This window comes from Podarcis liolepis, assembly GCF_965112155.1.
Source record: "Podarcis liolepis genome assembly, chromosome: 2".
NCBI lineage: Eukaryota > Metazoa > Chordata > Lepidosauria > Squamata > Lacertidae > Podarcis > Podarcis liolepis.
Genome location: NC_139555.1, coordinates 114,099,667 through 114,116,082, shown reverse-complemented (window position 1 = coordinate 114,116,082; position 16,416 = coordinate 114,099,667). Strand labels below are relative to the sequence as shown.

Sequence of the window (16,416 nt, the reverse complement as noted above, 5' to 3'; positions counted from 1 at the left end):
GAGAAGTTAAAAATTTTTGGGAAATGATATATAATGAAGTGGAAAAAAAATGTTCAAAATGACGTTTGTATAAAAAAAACAACCAGAAGCATTTTTGTTAGGGATTGTAGGATAAGACCTGCCAAGAAAAATAAAAAACTTATTTATGTATGCTACAACAGCGGCAAGAGTCTTGTTAGCACAAGGATGGAAGAAGGAGGAAATTTGAACGAAACAACAGTGGCAAGAAAAACTGATGAGCTATGCGGAACTGGCCAAGTTGACATATAAACACCAACAATTGGGAAACACTTGTCTGAGAGCGCTCCAATTGGAGAACAGCCTTTACCAAAGGTGTCATGGGCTTTGAAGACACTCAAACTCAGGACGCAAGGGAGAAATGTGCTAAAAGGAAGACACGCTTGGCAAACCCTCACTGTGATCAACTCCCACCTGGAAACCTAGGTCCCCATTGTGGAAGGACGTGTGGATCCAGAATTGACCTCCACTGTCATTTACGGACTCATTATTAAAACCATGTTTATGGAAGACAATCTTACTTGGCTACGATTGGCTATGATTGCCAAAAGCAGCAGCAGCAGAAGACTCAAGACAGTGTGAGGCAGTGGTTAGAGCAGAGGTTTGGGTAACTCCTCCCCCCACCCCACCCCTGCTTTGGCCTGAGGGCCATGTTAGCTGTTGGCCAACCCTGCGAGGGCCACCTGGCAATGTTGGGCGTAGCCAAAGCAGAAGTGGGCATGGCTTCTCTTGCAGATAGAGAGATCCCCGTGCCCCACTGTAATGGTTCTAGGGGTTCCTCGTGCGTAAATCGGCGCCACACCTGGCTGGGTTGCCTGAGTGAACCTTTTCTGTCCGGACAGCCACTCGCCCGTGGCTGTCTCAGTCGCTGGCAGAATCCGTCAGTGGGTGTTTCTTGAACTTCTTCCAGCACAGAAGTTCTTTGACGCCTAGTCTCCGCCTAGTCTCCCTGCGCAGAAGCCTTCTGCGCAGGGAGGGTGTGGGCAGCGGATGACCCGTGCTCTCCCCGCTGGTCCCTGGTGAAGAGTCATGGAGCCACCTCGCCGATTCCCCCATCTGCCCCCCTTCTCCACTGGTGCTACGCTGATTTCCTTCCCCAGAAGATGTGCTGCTTCTCTTCCTCCCGGGACACTCTCCGGAATCCCTCTGGAGCCCTCCCTCTCCCTCTGGCTCCGATGGCAGTTCCCTGACACCCACACAGAATACAGAACACATACAACACACATAGGCCTACCACCACTGCCCACCCACCCCTACATCATGTCAATCATCCCCTCCCCACTAGAGTGTTGGACTAGGACCGGGGAGGCAGTCCTGCCTCCTGAAGCTCAATGAGTGATGGAGGTTGGAGCTGAACAACATACCCTCTTCCAAACATTTATCCGATGAAAACAGGGACGTTCTATTCAATAACAACTGAAGCTTTCAGGAAGCCGGTTGTCATCAATTTGGGGAGAGAAATGCCTGGGATTGCTTTTCAGAACTGGGATATCGCAGGGTTGGGAGAGCTGCGGCCCCTCCAGCTACATACTGTTTCTCAAAAGTAATTTCAGGCATTTCTACGGATTGACAGGAGATTTGGGATTGCTATGCACCAGGGAACATGCTTATTGATCTGACAGAAGCACTGGCGGTAATTGAAACAGCTGAATGTGCATCCAAATAGAAAAATGTCCCAGGAAACTTAAGAGCATCAAATTAAAGAGATTGTAGGAAGTGGCAATTCCCTAGAGTAGCTCATGTTTGTTGCTATTGATAAAGGTTACAGCTAAGTGGAGAAATGCAAGAATAAGGAAGGAATGCAGCTACCACACAGTTAAAACAGTTTATTCAAAGTGTGCACAATTTGGAGAGGGGGAGAGGAAGCCACACAAATTAATATTACTTTTCATAAGGGTGACTAATATTTTTTTGGCATAAATGAATGTAGATCCAGGTGTCAGACACAGGGGTGAAGCCAAACTGCTGTGTTATCAGCCCCGAAGCATCTCCCTGGGGCGCAAGCCTAGGCAGTATCTATCTGGGTCCTGAGCTGCCCAGATGACATACCTTCCCTCTCGCCTTCACTGATGTGGTCCAAAGGAAAGAAGAGCAAGTCCTTGCAGTTATATGTGAATTTTATTTATATTTATTATTGCCGTTATTATTCAGCATTACCTGACATTTTCATGAGGTAAAATTAAAATTCCTGGGTTTTCCAAAAGCAGTTCGTATGCTTCTTCATCAAACTTACAAGGCTAAATGTTGTCCGATCACAAAAAAAAATAGCAGATTTGAATTCCTCACAGCCAAAAATGTAATATTAAGACCGCTTGCAGAAGAAATTTGCAGAAATTAAGCTTTGCCCCTTAAAATGACATGCCCTAAACTATGTAATGTTGATTCATTCTGATTCGTTTGAGGAGAAATTAGACGGTGTTGCCTCACAGCGCGTGTTACCTCGCTCTTTCCGGCGCAGTCGCTTTATTGCCCAAAGTCTGATCTTCTGAGGAAGCGGGGTTTGTTTCTCCTTTTTTAAATAATTTTTTATAATGCTTTTTATTGGTGCTCCATTTAATACAAACAAACAAAATACAGTAAAATTCAACAATCATTTACCCACATTCTTTCCCCACACTCTGCTGAGCATTGACTTCCTTCCCTCCCTTCAACAGGTTTTCTTATGTCAGTTACTTTTCCAGTTTCTTATTGTATCCAATCCTATCTACATCATAAGATTTATTTCAGTCCTGCCAGAGTCTTCAGATTTCTACAGTTATTATTTATGTACTCCATAAATTTACTCCAATCTTTTTGGAATTTTGCTTCCTCCTGATTTCGGATTCTACAGGTCAGTTTTGCTAGTTCCACATAATCAACCATCTCCTCTATTGTTGGTAATTCTGGAACTTTCCATTTTGGGGCTAACAAAGTTCTGGCAGCAGTCGTAGCATACATAAATAACCTTTGAAGCGGGGTTTGTTTCTCGAGGGCTCCGGATCGACGGCCTGAGTTTGGTGGTTCTGCGATGGCATCCCAACCATCTCTGGAAGCTCTCCAGCAACTCAGAGCTCCAGGTCCCACACAGATAGCGGGTGGCTGCCCTGGGTGCTGAGGAAAGGAAGCAGTTCCTCGTGGAAGGACACTTGGAAGGTGTAGAGGTGGTTCATGCTGCTGCTGTTATAGAACGAGAGCTGGCCCCCTTCAAAGTCCAGGTAGACCCCCACTTTATCCATCCTCCCGCAGACCGAGAGCAGGGTCCGCGGCTCGCTCAGGGCTCGGTACTCTCCAGCCCGCAACTCGATGGCCCACACGCCTTCCTTGGGCCGGAAGTTCAGGCGCTTCTTGCGTTTCACTGACTTCTTGGCCGCCCCGATCACCCAGCCCGCACTGTCCCCGACACGCACCTCCCAGTAGTACCGGCCCGTGGTGAAGCCCTTCCGGCCCACCACGCAAGGGCTCGAGGTGAAGCGCTCAGGTTTCCGTCGCCAGAAGCGTCGCCCCGGGCTGAACTTGACCCCGGTGGCTTCCTCCACAAGGACCAGGCTGGGGTGAGCGGAATTGCAGTCCAAAGTGATGCACGCAGGGACTGGGGAAGAAAAGGACAAGAGTGCTGAATTATTTCAATGTTTTTATTATATAATTATTATAATTATAATTATAATTACAATAGTAATAGTAATTTATTTATATCCCTGCTCATCTGGCTGGGTTTCCCCAGCCACTCTGGGTGGCTCCCAACAAAATATTAAAAACACAATAAAACATCAAACATTAAAAACGTCCCTAAACAGGGCTGCCTTCAGATGTCTCATAAAAGTCAGATACAGATAGGTAGCCGTGTTGGTCTGCCATAGTAAAAATAAAAAAATTCCTTCCAGTAGCACCTTAAAGACCAACTAAGTTAGTTCTTGGTATGAGCTTTCGTGAGCATGCACACTTCTTCAGATACACTACAGATAGGTTTTTATTTCCTTGACATCTGATGGGAGGGCATTCCACAGGGAGGACGCCACTACCAAGAAGGCCCTCTGCCTGGTTCCTGGTAACCTCACATCTCGCAGTGAGGGAACTGCCAGAAGGCCCTAGGAGCTGGACTTCAGTGTCTGGGCTGAACGATGGGGGTGGAGACGCTCCTTCAGACATACTGGGCCAAGGCTGTTTAGGGCTTTAAAGGTCAATTGTTGTTGTTGTTGTTTGCAGGTCCCCGAATCACACATTGGGGGGGTTGCTCACATGAGCAATCGAACACGTGGAGGCCTACTAAAACCTATTCCTGTTCACCGTATCCTGACTAATGAGCCTGAACTTCCAGATCACAGGAAGGCAGAGCATAATATAGCTGCCTCTTTGGGATTTTCAAATACACTTGACCTGAAAGCCCCATTTCCCGGAATGCAGCAGGAGAAACTTCACCTGGATGCACGGCACCCAAGAGCTCTTTCCAGGCGTAGAACTGCAGAGGGCCCTTGAACTCGCCCAGGTTCAAGTCCACAGGAACCACTCCATCTTCGTCTTCTTCCTCTGTAGCCATCTCTCGCACACGCTCTTCTTCTTCTTCCTCCTCTTCTTCCTCCTCCTCTTCTTCCTCTTCCTCCTCTTCTTCTTCCTCCTCCTCCTCTTCCTCATACGCATCTCCCTCATCTCTCGCCAGCCCCTCATCAGTCTCATTCTCACACTCGTCTGTGTCTTCACTGCTGGCTCCCAAAACGTCTTCCGCCGCCTCAGCTTCGATTTCCTCTTCCTCATCAACCTGGGCTCCTTGCTCTGTGCGGACCCTGTGGGAGGTAATAATAATAATAATAATAAACAATAAATTTTGAAGGCCACCAGTTCTCCATCCTTGATCTCTATGCTGGCAAAAGCTTTGTGTGATTTCTGTAGCGGGAGTTAGAATCATAGAATCATAGAATCATAGAGTTGGAAGAGACCACAAGGGCCATCGAGTCCAACCCCCTGCCAAGCAGGAAACACCATCAGAGCACTCCTGACATATGGTTGTCAAGCCTCTGCTTAAAGACCTCCAAAGTAGGAGATTCCACCACACTCCTTGGCAGCAAATTCCACTGTCAAACAGCTCTTACTGTCAGGAAGTTCTTCCTAATGTTTAGGTGGAATCTTCTTTCTTGTAGTTTGGATCCATTGCTCCATGTCCGCTTCTCTGGAGCAGCAGAAAACAACCTTTCTCCCTCCTCTATGTGACATCCTTTTATATATTTGAACATGGCTATTGTTGTGTCGTGGGGTTTGTGATTTCAGCTCTCTTGATATAACATGCTGGAGACAGTTCTCTAGTAACACTTCTTTATTAAAGCAACAAGCCTAAAGACTGGGGAGAGGAAAGCTACATTTATAGGGACAGGGAACTAGCAAGAAAGGATACATTTTGGAGGGAACAATATCTGGCAATCACAGTCCTGCCTTTTGGAGGGAACCAATAAGACAGAGGATCCAAATACAGCAGCTTAAATGAACCAATAGTAGCTGTACCCTCTGGAACCAAAAGGCAGTTACTTTACCCTAATGCAAATACAGACAATAATAATACAGATATAAAATCCTTTGACTCAATACACAACAGCTATCATATCATATCAGTTGTTTAAAGAAGGTACAAGAGCAGCCCAGGCTGCTTCTTTTGTGGTTGCTTCCCTATAAATCAGCACATGCACATTTTATGGAGATTTATGTCTGCGGACCCATGCCCCATATCTTTTAAATCCCTAGTAATACCCCCAACCCTGCAATTGCTTATTATAAACAAGAAAGGGCATGGCATGACTCACCTCTCCAGCAACTCTTTTGCCTCCTAAGTGGGAAAAAAATTAGAAAGGAGTGAGGTGAAAGAAACATCTGAAAAGGACTCTTTCCTAAGGTGGTCCCTTTTTTTACTGGCAGGGACCCCTGTGATTTTAATAATATATAAATATAGTTTTTTATTTATACCCCGCCCTCCCTGGCCAGGGCCGGGCTGAGGGCAGCTAACACTAAATATAAATTACGGTACAATAAAATGTAATAGAAAAAAAACAAAAACAGTTAATTAAAATACGGCTTAAAATACAGCTTAAAATGCAGCCTCATTGTAGTAGTAGCCCATAAATCCAGACCATAAAGGGAGGAAACATCAGATATTCACCCGAGTGAAAATGTATATGCCAAATCCCATATAAGGGGTCAGAGTGAGTCTAAGCCAAAGGCCAGAAGGAACAGCTCCATCTTGCAGGCCCTGCGGAAAGATGTCAAATCCTGCAGGGCCCTGGTCTCTTGTGACAGAGAGTTCCACCAAGTTGGGGCCAGTGCTGAAAAGGCCTTGGCCCTAGTTGAGACCAATCTAACCTCCTTGAGGCTCAGGACCTCCAAAGTGTTGTTATTTGTGGACCTTAAGGTCCTCCGCGGGGCATACCAGGAGAGGCGGTCCTGTAGGTATGAGGGTCCTAGGCCGCATAGGGCTTTAAAAGTCAAAACCAGCACCTTAAATCTGACCCTGTACTCCACCGGGAGCCAGTGCAGCTGGAAAAGCACTGGGTGAATATGCTCCCATGGCAGAGACCCTGTGAGGAGCCTCGCCGCGGCATTCTGCACCCGCTGGAGTTTCTGGGTCAGCTTCAAGGGCAGCCCCGCATAGAGCGAATTACAGTAATCAAGCCTGGAGGTGACCATCACATGGATCACTGTGGCCAGATCAGGGCGAGAAAGGTAAAGGATCCACTGCTTAATATGGGCTGCTTAAGGGCTACATCAACTATGTTTTTTAATAGAAAAACTCAGTACACACACCCTGTGGGATAACCAGCCTCATATAACCAACATGCTTACATCTAATTAATGCATGAAGGGGTTAAGATCATAGAGTATGCTGTCCTGCCAGGCTTAGTTTACTCTCACCTTGAGGAAACTGATTTGGTCCTTGCATTCCAGTCCCGCCTGCACCCGGCAGAGGGTCTCCGACCAAGAGGCCACCTTCCAGTTCAGTTCCTTCAGCTTGGTTTCCATCTGGGCCAAGTTCTTCTCTCGCTGATTCTCCAGGGCCTCCTTTAGACCCAGCTCTCTGTCGCTCAGCAGCTGGTGCATCTTCACAAATTCCCCAGAGACGTGGTCAGACAAGGACTCGGAGCAGGTCTGGAAAGGGGAGAGGTGTGTCATTCGCAGTGGCGTAGCGTGGGTTGTCAGCACCTGGGGCAAGGCAAGTAATTTGCGCCCCCTAACCCCCAGATGTTGCGCCCGGTGCGGCCGGGCCCCCCCTGCACCCCCCACGCTACGCCACTGGTCACTCGCACCCGAAGGCTTCTGCTCTGCTCGAATGGGATTGGTGAATGGGATTCTGCTCTCTCCCAATAACAGAACCTACCAATCCTCTAGAACAGTGGTTCTCAACCTGTGGGTCCCCAGATGTTGTTGGACTATAACTCCCATCATCCCTGAACTCTGGACTTGCTAGCTAGGGATGATGGGAGTTGTAGTCCAAAAACAGCTGGAGGCCCAAGGTTGGGGAACACTGCTCTAGAACAGCAGTTCTCAACCTGTGGGTCCCCAGATGTTGTTGGACTACAACTCCCATCCTCCCTGAGCTCTGGCCTTGCTAGCTAGGGGTGATGGGAGTTGTAGTTCAACAACATCTGGGGACCTACAGGTTGAGAAAGGCTGCTCTAGAACAACGGGTAGAGAACCTCCTCTACCCAAAGGGCACATTCCCTTCTGGGAAACTTCCAGAATATAGTAGGATGGTTTCTACACAGAGATCCCTCTTTCTCCTCCAGCCAGGTGAAGTAAGAAGCAGCAGCAGCGTTCAAGAGCATATTCCAGCTAGGCAAAAACACCTATGGGGCAAAGAAGGGCTAGAGCAGGGTGTGTGGCCTGGGGAAGAGTCCTGAGGGTGTGGGTGAGGTCACATATGGGCCCCCAGGCCTGAGGTTCCCCATAGCCCTGCTCTAGAATCCACTTCTCCCTTAGACCCTCAACCAGATCTGCACACCCCTCTCTGATAAATCATTCATCCAGGCAATCAATTGTTAGCCTCATAAATCCATAATAATGGTCCCGCCAGGTCAAGATGGAGGAGTCCATCCTGGTTTCCAAGACTGGCCCATTTTCCCAAGAAGGACATGAAAACAAGCAGCCTTTTTCCTGCTGCAAGCATAACTAATAATAATTTATAATAATAATAATTTATTATTTATACCCTGCCCATGTGGCAGGGCCTCCCCAGCCACTCTGGGTGGCTCCCAACAGAATAATAATAATAATGCGACAAAACATCAAACATTAAAAACTTCCCTAAACAGGGCTGCCTTCAGATGTCTTCTAAAAGTCAGATGGCTGTTTATTTCCTTGACATCGCATGGGAGGGCGTTCCACAGGGCGGGCACCACTACCAAGAAGGCCCTCTGCCTTGTTCCCTATAACCTCACTTTTCACAGGGAGGGAACCACCAGAAGGCCCTCAAAGCTGGACGATGGGGGTGGAGACACTCCTTCAGGTATACTGGACCGAGGCCATTTAGGGCTTTAAAGGTCAGCACCAACACTTTGAATTGTGCTCAGAAACGTACTGGGAGCCAATGTAGGTCTTTCAAGATCGGTGTTATATGGTCTCGGCGGCTGTTCCCAGTCACCAGTCTAGCCACCGCATTCTGGATTAGTTGTAGTTTCCAAGTCACCTTCAAAGGTAGGTTATTGATGGTCAGTGCTGGAGGCCATGATGGTGGTCAGTCAACATGGATTCCCACTGGACTTGTAATGCATAGAACCACTTAGGGTGTGGTGGTTGGTCATCACAATGCGAGCCATCCACAACCCTTGCTCCACATTCCTGTGAGCTGCAGCATGGGTGGCACCCTAGAGCACCAAAGTGTTTCTAAGCATTGCAGGCCAAGCTGAGATCATCCTCACTCGTGCGTATTCTAACCTATAAAGAGAGAAGCAAAGAGTCTTCATTTAGCTGAATAGACTCAGCTGGCTCTCCTGTGTTGTGTTTCACAAAGAACACGTGACCAGACAGTTATCTTCTTCAGAGCAGTCTTACTATTCTCTGGGTGTGGAGCCTTCAGTAGTCTGAAAGCTATTGATCAAATACTGAATGTTTAAATATCAGGTGTCCGTTAACAGACGGTCATCACTAGCAACTAGCAACTGGTGCTGGAGGAGACTCTTGAGAGTCCCATGTACTGCAAGAAGATCAAACCTATCCATTCTGAGCCCTGAGTGCTCACTGGAAGGACAGATCCTGAAGCTGAGGCGCCAATACTTTGACCACCTCATGAGAAGAGAAGACTCTGGAAAAGACCCTGATGCTGGGAAAGATTGAGGACACAAGGAGAAGGGGACGGCAGAGGAGGAGATGGTTAGACAGTGTTCTCAAAGCTACCAATATGAGTCTGACCAAACTGCAGGAGGCAGTGGAAGACAGGAGTGCCTGGCGTGCTCTGGTCCAGGGGGTCACGAAGAGTCAGACATGACTAAATGACTAAACAACAACAACATCACTAGCAACTACAAAGGCTGACCAGAAGATGACCAAGAAATGGATAGGTTCAGTTTGGCATCGCGTAGCCTGAAAAGCCCAACTGCCCCATCATAAAACCCAACAATGCTGCCTGCACCTTCAGTTCTATAATGTTCTCCTGTTGGCGACACTGGCTCATCTTCAGCCGCCTGAGACCTTCCTCCAGGGGCTCTAGAGATGCCTTCAGCTGGTCCTGGAGCAAAAGAGAAAACCCCCAATGCCATTTCAGATAGCATAGCATTCTTTCAAAGGGGACAGGGCTGAGTGGAGGAAATGCCATACGGACACATCACTCTTCTGAAGGTCTCCCCATCTGAAGATGGTTTGTAGGAAAAGAATGCTTAGGCTTAGAGATGGACTGAAGAAGTGGACCCCTTATGCATATTCACATATTTAGGAACACCACAGCAGCCATGATTTTCCTAAAAGTGAGCTTCAAAAAATACCTACCATTTAGAAATAAATATGCAAAACCTTTTACTATGTGCAATACCATTAGGAAAAACATGATGGGAAAGCAGCTCAGGAAGGCTGGACAATCCTAAGTCCATTTATCTAGGACCTCTTCTAAATTTCTAAAATGACAGGAGCATCGTGATAGATGGGTACAATTGTTCTGTCCAAGTTGTTTCTTATAAAGCACTTCAGGACTGTTGCTATCTTGGGGTTGGATTTAATCACATACCAGCAAATTCAGTTTGCACAATTATAGTACCTTGGAAGGTCTTGCACAACACGCCCTCCTCCCCGCAAAACTGGACTTTTTGCGGTAAGGAAAGTGACAGGAAATGCATTGGAAAGTGTGGGTTAACACTTGCTGTGAAGCAACATCGTCTAATCTCCCTACACACCAACTGTAGGCCTATTATAATTCAGGGGAGAGGGGACATTCAGCTACTTTGGTTCAAAGGTGACTAATAATATGTCATCTTCCGGATGTTGCTAGAACTCCTACTCCCATCATCCCTTAGAATTTGCCAGGCTGCCTGGGGGTGATGGGAACTGGAGTCCAGCAATATCTGGAGGACTTGCTATAGAATGAGGCTCCACAGTGTGACTGAATGCAGGGGCGGAAGAAGGGGGGGTGTTGGGGGCAGGTCGCCCCGGGTGTCACTACTGAGGGGGGTGACAAAATGCCAGGTGGCACTCACTGTGGGGCCTGCAGTGCTCCTGAGCCACGCGTCTGCCCCAAACAGTCCACCTGCTGCCTCCCCCTCTGTAGGGGCCCCCCTCTGTAAGGCGGCTGAGGCCCCGCAGAGCATCCTGCCCCGGCTTGCCCCACCCCACGGGTAGCTGGCCCCACCCCTTGGCTCAGGGCACGCACGCTGCCCCAGGCACCCAATCAGCTTGCTCCACCGCTGACTGAATGTCCTCCCTAAATGCCAATTAAATTTTTAAAATGGCACCTCCGGCAATAGTCCTTTCGTTGAAAGCCCTCTGGCTCTGGAAACAGATTCCTAATACAGTGGATGCTTGGGTTGCGAACATGATCCGTGCAGGATGCACGTTCGCAACCTGCAGAGTCCGCAATCCGCAATGGCACATCTGCGCACGCACGGGTTGCGATTCAGCATGTCTGCGCATGCGCAATCCATGATTTAGCACTTCTGTACATGCGCGACCGCCAAAACCCGGAAGTAACCCGTTCCGGTACTTCTAGGTTTTGGCGGTCTGCAACCCAAAAAAACGCAACCTGAAGCGTCTGTAACCCGAGGTATGACTGTACGTGCATGGAGGCTGTTGTTGTGACTTAGCCTCCGGCCCGTTGCTGAATAACAAACGGCCTCTCTCACCTGATAGGCCTGAACCGCGTTTTTGATGGGCAGGAAGTCGTGCCCACGATGCTGAGGCAAGTCGCGGCAGATCACGCAGACGGGCCCCTCGTCCTGGCTGCAGAAGAGTTTGAGCGGCTCCTCGTGCTCCTCGCAGAAGTACCAGCCTCCGGTCCCGCCGACCTGGGGCCCTTCGTCCAGCTTGAGAAGGCGGGCCTTCTCGGCCAGGCTGCAGAGGGCTCGGTTGATGGCCATGCGGCGCAAAGCAAATGGCCGCCGGCACTCGGGGCACAGCCCGCGCCTCTGGCCCTTGGGGATGCAGGGCTCCAAGCATGGGGCGCAGAAGCTGTGGCCGCACTCCAGCATGTGTGGGTCTCGGAAGATGGAGAGGCAGATGGGGCACAGCAGGTCCTCAGTGAAGCTGGATACCTCTTTCACAGACGCCATGTTGAAAAGAGAGAGGCCGCCACAGCTACCACTTCTCCTTGGTATGGCCGGGCCTGTACCTATTGGCTTGGTGGACTTTGGTGGATTTTTCTCTCCAATGAGCCAAAATGTTTGTTTTTTCCTCTCACAAGAGATCGCAAAGCTTCTTTTACTTTCAGGCTTTCAGTTGAGCTTTTTTTCTGTGTGATGTTTCTTTGAACAGAAGCATCAACGACCTTTTCCTGTTTATTAATGATGGTGGTGGTGGTGATAATTTAAAATAAAAGAAGATGTAGAAAACTGGGTTACAATGTGTAGTTACCCTGTATACAACCAGATATCCCCGTCTGTTCAGCTGACCTTTATTTGGAGGGGAAAGCTGCCTTAAAGCCAGTGGCGTAGTGTGGGTTGTCAGCACCCGGGGCAAGGCAAGCAATTTGCGCCCCCTAACCCGTGGATTTTAGCACTCAAGTGCGAGCGTGCCCCCCAGATGTTGCGCCCGGCCCCCCTGCACCCCCCACGCTACGTCACTGGGGCTGGGGGCGAGCAAAGGAGCCAAGGACCCCCCCCCAAAGGCTCAGCAGGAATTTATTAAATTTATTATTTGCGGAGCCTCCGCGGGCCGAGGCAGCCGAAGCCCCCTCCCCTCGGGCTCCTCCCCGCCCCCTCCTCTCCTTGGGCTGTAGGTGGAGCTCCAGATCCGGGCTTGGCGAGCGCCTCTCCTCCTCCCGGCCGGGTCCGGGGGCTTCCAGCCGTGCTCCGTCCTCGCCCACCCCCCACCCCCCGTGGCTGAGACTTGCGCTGAGAGCCGGAGCCAGCGGCGCCACCTTCTGCCGGGAGACCCTCGCCCGCCCGCCGGCTTCCTCTCGGAGGGTTTTGGGGAGCGCAGGGCGTGGCGAGGCCCCTCGGAGCTCTCCTCCCTCCCAGTCGGCAGAAGCAGCCGCCACCTGTGGCTGGGCCGAGGGGATGGCGTCGGCGTCGGGGTGCGGAGGCTGCCCGTGCCCGGCATCGGTGGCGGCGTCAGCGCTGCTGCAGCGGCTGCTCCTCCTGTGAGCAGTGAGTGGAGCGCAGCCGCAGCCGCAGCGGGGGGGGCGCGCGCGCGCTAGGGCGCAAGGCTGGCAGTGGCGGCGGGGAGGCCGGCGGAGGAAGGAACTTGTCCCTTCCCTCTGGACTCGCGCCCCCCCAGATGTTGCGCCCGGTGCGGGCGGCACCCCTGGCACCCCCCACGCTACGCCACTGCTTAAAGCACTTCAAGATTGTTGCTAACTTGGGGTTGGATTTAATCACATACCAGCAAATTCAGTTTGCACAATTATAGCACATTGGGAGATCTTGCACAACAAGCCCTCATCCCCACAAAATTGGACTTTTTGCGGTACGGAAAGTGACAGGGAAATGTACTGGAAAGTGTGGAATAGCATATGCTGTGAAGCAACATCGTCTAATCTCCCTACACGCCAACTGTATGAATGCCTATTAAATAGCCAACATCATCTAATCTCCCTGCAAACAAACCCAGGACGAATGCTGAATAAACAGATTGTCTGGAAATGTTTATAATGAGCTAGAAACTTACACAAGATTTGACCTGCAGAGTTGCTCTTCTACAGTACCCCAGACCATAATAATCTCACAAGACCTAAAAGTCACACAGATACAAACAATCCTGATTGACCCCCACTCTTTAGTTCACCTGCTACTAAGGGTTTTAAAACCCTTTTTAATTTTAGTAGCGTATATTAGTACAAACAGCCAATGATTAACAAATCATAACACAAATTGCAGTCGTTAAGAGTCGTCAACAGGCTCATCTCAGCTATCTGCCAATCACCCATTCCCACCACCCTTCTGAGTAATACCCCTCCCCACCTTCTCACTATATAGAAGGATCTGGCAACTTCTGTTTCAGTGTATCTGAAGAAGTGTGCATGCACACGAAAGCTCATACCAAGAACTAACTTAGTTGGTCTTTAAGGTGCTACTGGAAGGAATTTTTTTTATTTTGACTATGGCAGACCAACACTGCTACCTATCTGTAACTAAATCATAACACACTCTTTGCTGATTCAAGGAACACACTTTTCTTCAGAGCTTACCATAAATATATGAAGTTTTATGTTTGGTTTTTCAAAATTCAAGAGCTCTTGCATCCCAAATCGTCATACCTGGCAAGTGGTTTTCCTCTGTCACCTTTCAGGCTGGGTTCAAGTTTATTTTCAAAGCTTATCCTAAAACAATCCTTAGCAAGTTTAGTCAGAGAAGCCCCACCGAACTTGCTTTCCAATGTCTTCAGGGCTGCATAAACACCATACTTTTTTTAAAAAGCACACCCCAAGAATCCTGGGAACTGTGGTTTAACACACACCCCGAGCTACAATTCCCAGCACCCTCAAAAGCTACCGTTCCCAGGATCTTGGAGTGTGTGTGCTTTAAATGAATGATGTGTACACAGCCTAGGACTACATCAAAGCCTTCTCAGGAGCTCCCCTCTTCCCCTCTAAAGCAGACTGCCTGGTTGCAAGGAGCACAAAACTCTCTCTTACCCTTTTAGCTGAAATGTCCTTCCCTGCTGTTTCCCAGTCTTCTCCGGGGGCTATTTGCTCCTGGATTAGGATCAGGTTAGGACCTCTCCTCTTGAATTAGCCTAGGTTTTCCCTTATCCTCTGCATGGGCTTGCCTTTGTCCTCCTTAACCCCTTCCCCCCTCCCCGGCCTGCCCTCCCCTTTGCATCCAAGTGCAAGAACAGGGAGAGGAGACTTCAGATCCTGCATATTGCCGCAAGGCTCATTTCTACGGAGGTGCGATGATGCTGACGCAGCAATTCTGGCCTCTGCAAAACTGCCGGAGCTCCAGCAAAACTGAGTCAGCACTTTCCCCTTCCAGGTTGGAAGAGGAGGAGGAGGAGGAGGAGGAGAAACCTTCCTGCAGCAGTGCCCTTTACACAGTGCACAGAGAATTGGAGGGTGGGGGATATTGGGAGATGTCCCAAGCATATGAAGATGGAGTGGGATTGCGGGAATTGGCAAGCATCATCAGCAGTAAAGAGAGGGTCCTTTTAGATGACAAGTGACGCAGGAATTTGAGCAGGATAGTTTAAGGGTTTGGCAGCAGCAGTGTGCGGAGGACGTGACAGAGTTAATCCTCAGTCGGAGATGTCGCCATAGCTGCCAACTTACAGATTTGAAAATAAGAGACCAGCAGCCTCGAAAATAAGGGATCAGCAGCCAAAATAGGGGATTTGGGCTTGGCTTATACAGAAATCCGGCACTGATGGAGCCATGCTGCTTTGGCTGCCACTGACTGTGTTTTGCAGGGGGTTGGACTAGATGATCCTAAGGGTCTACAACTCCCACCAAAGAAGAGGGGCAGACAAAACTGATGAACGACGTCCAGATGGCAAAGCTTACAGGCAGAATTAGAAACCAGGAAGAGGACCTCTTTAATAAAGAATGGGGAAAGTTTATAATTTAGTTGAAAAGCTATTGTCAAGAGTTGCATACATTGGTAGGATTGACAGAATACTTGTAGTAAAAATGTGAACTATGGATGGACAAATGATTTATAAAAATAGAGTTATGAAAGGGATGCAGAGGGGGAAATCACTACATTAAGATGCTGCACAGGTTGGAGGGGATGCTAAGCAGCACGTTGGGGCTGCCGTTGTCCTGGTGCGAGGAGTTCCATCGGCCCTTCCCCGCCCGAAAGAGAGGGGGGAGGGAGAGACACTTTCACCCACGCCGGTCCGCGAGCCCGGCATGAGGCGGTTGCGGCGGCCGCTGAAGCGCCGCCCTTCTGCGTCCCTCCTCATCCCCTCCTCTTTCTCCTCCCTCAGGCTGCCTCCAGCTTCCCCTGGCAGTGCAGTGGAAGTCTCGCAAGAGAGGGGCTGCCTGCCCCCCCTCCACCACCCGTCTCCTCACAACGCGCCCCTGAGGGGGGAAAGGGAGAGACAGAGACGCGGCAGCTCATGCGCTTGCTCTCTCTCACGATGTGGCGGACCCTGAGCCGCTACTTCCCTCCCGAGCTGGGCGAGCATGAAACCTGGGAAATTTAAGGGACATCATCAATCAGGGACAGCAGCGGGAAACGGCGCTGGGATAAGGGAGTTTCCCGCCAAATAAGGGACAGTTGACAGCTATGGATGTGGCTGGTGCCTTTGGGGAGAGCTGCAGAACATCTGCTTTGCAGATTCATTCTCCAGCATTTCAAGGTAGGGCTGGGAGAGCACCTGGTCTGAAAATCCTGGGCAGTCAGTGTAGATAATGCTGAATGAGATGGACCAATGGTCTGGCTCTTTGATCCACTGGGAACCTTCAAAATATCTTTGCCAACCTTCTTCCTGTCCCTTTCTGTCTCCAGTGTGCACACTGGCCTTTTGCAGAAGAAGCAGGGGGTCTCTCAGTGTTTATTGTGCTTAAAATGCACACAACACCCCAGAGATCCTCCAAATTGTACCGCAAAACAAAACAGAACGTGTCTCGAGATTCTGAAAAGTATTGTTTTGCCGACAGCGTTGCCCTGCATTGCAGCAATTCTAACAGGCAGCAACATTCTGTGACATCAGAGCAACTCACCCAATCACAGCGGGGTGTGTGGTCTTCCATGTCCACAGCAGGTAACACAGAGCTGTCACTTATGATGTAATAAAGTGGGGGCATCATATAGGTCAGAAGAGGGGCTGGACTTAGACCCTGGAAGGTGGACAAGGCCACAACATGAA

At 49.6% G+C, this 16,416-nt stretch overlaps 1 protein-coding gene across 1 annotated transcript; it reads right to left on the bottom strand.

The window, feature by feature from the left end:
• Positions 1 to 2,537: 2,537 nt before the first annotated feature.
• LOC310701508 (zinc-binding protein A33-like) lies at positions 2,538 to 14,501 on the bottom strand. The gene is made up of 7 exons (XM_083492511.1): positions 14,243 to 14,501; positions 11,295 to 11,941; positions 9,599 to 9,694; positions 6,886 to 7,119; positions 5,784 to 5,806; positions 4,414 to 4,775; positions 2,538 to 3,586 (listed from the first exon to the last, which is right to left on the bottom strand). Exons 2-7 carry the CDS (start codon positions 11,718 to 11,720, stop codon positions 3,063 to 3,065), a joined length of 1,665 nt encoding a protein of 554 aa, XP_083348637.1. The 5' UTR covers positions 11,721 to 11,941; positions 14,243 to 14,501; the 3' UTR covers positions 2,538 to 3,062.
• Positions 14,502 to 16,416: the final 1,915 nt, after the last annotated feature.

What these genes read in the sequence shown, in the direction of transcription:
- LOC310701508 (XM_083492511.1), bottom strand. Translation starts at nt 11,720, where the DNA reads ATGGCGTCTGTGAAAGAGGTATCCAGCTTCACTGAGGACCTGCTGTGC. An exon ending in ACGCGGTTCAGGCCTATCAG is followed by an intron (nt 9,695 to 11,294) that starts GTGAGAGAGGCC and finishes CTTTTGCTCCAG; the next exon opens with GACCAGCTGAAGGCATCTCT. An exon ending in CTTGGGTGCCGTGCATCCAG is followed by an intron (nt 3,587 to 4,413) that starts GTGAAGTTTCTC and finishes TTTCTTCCCCAG; the next exon opens with TCCCTGCGTGCATCACTTTG.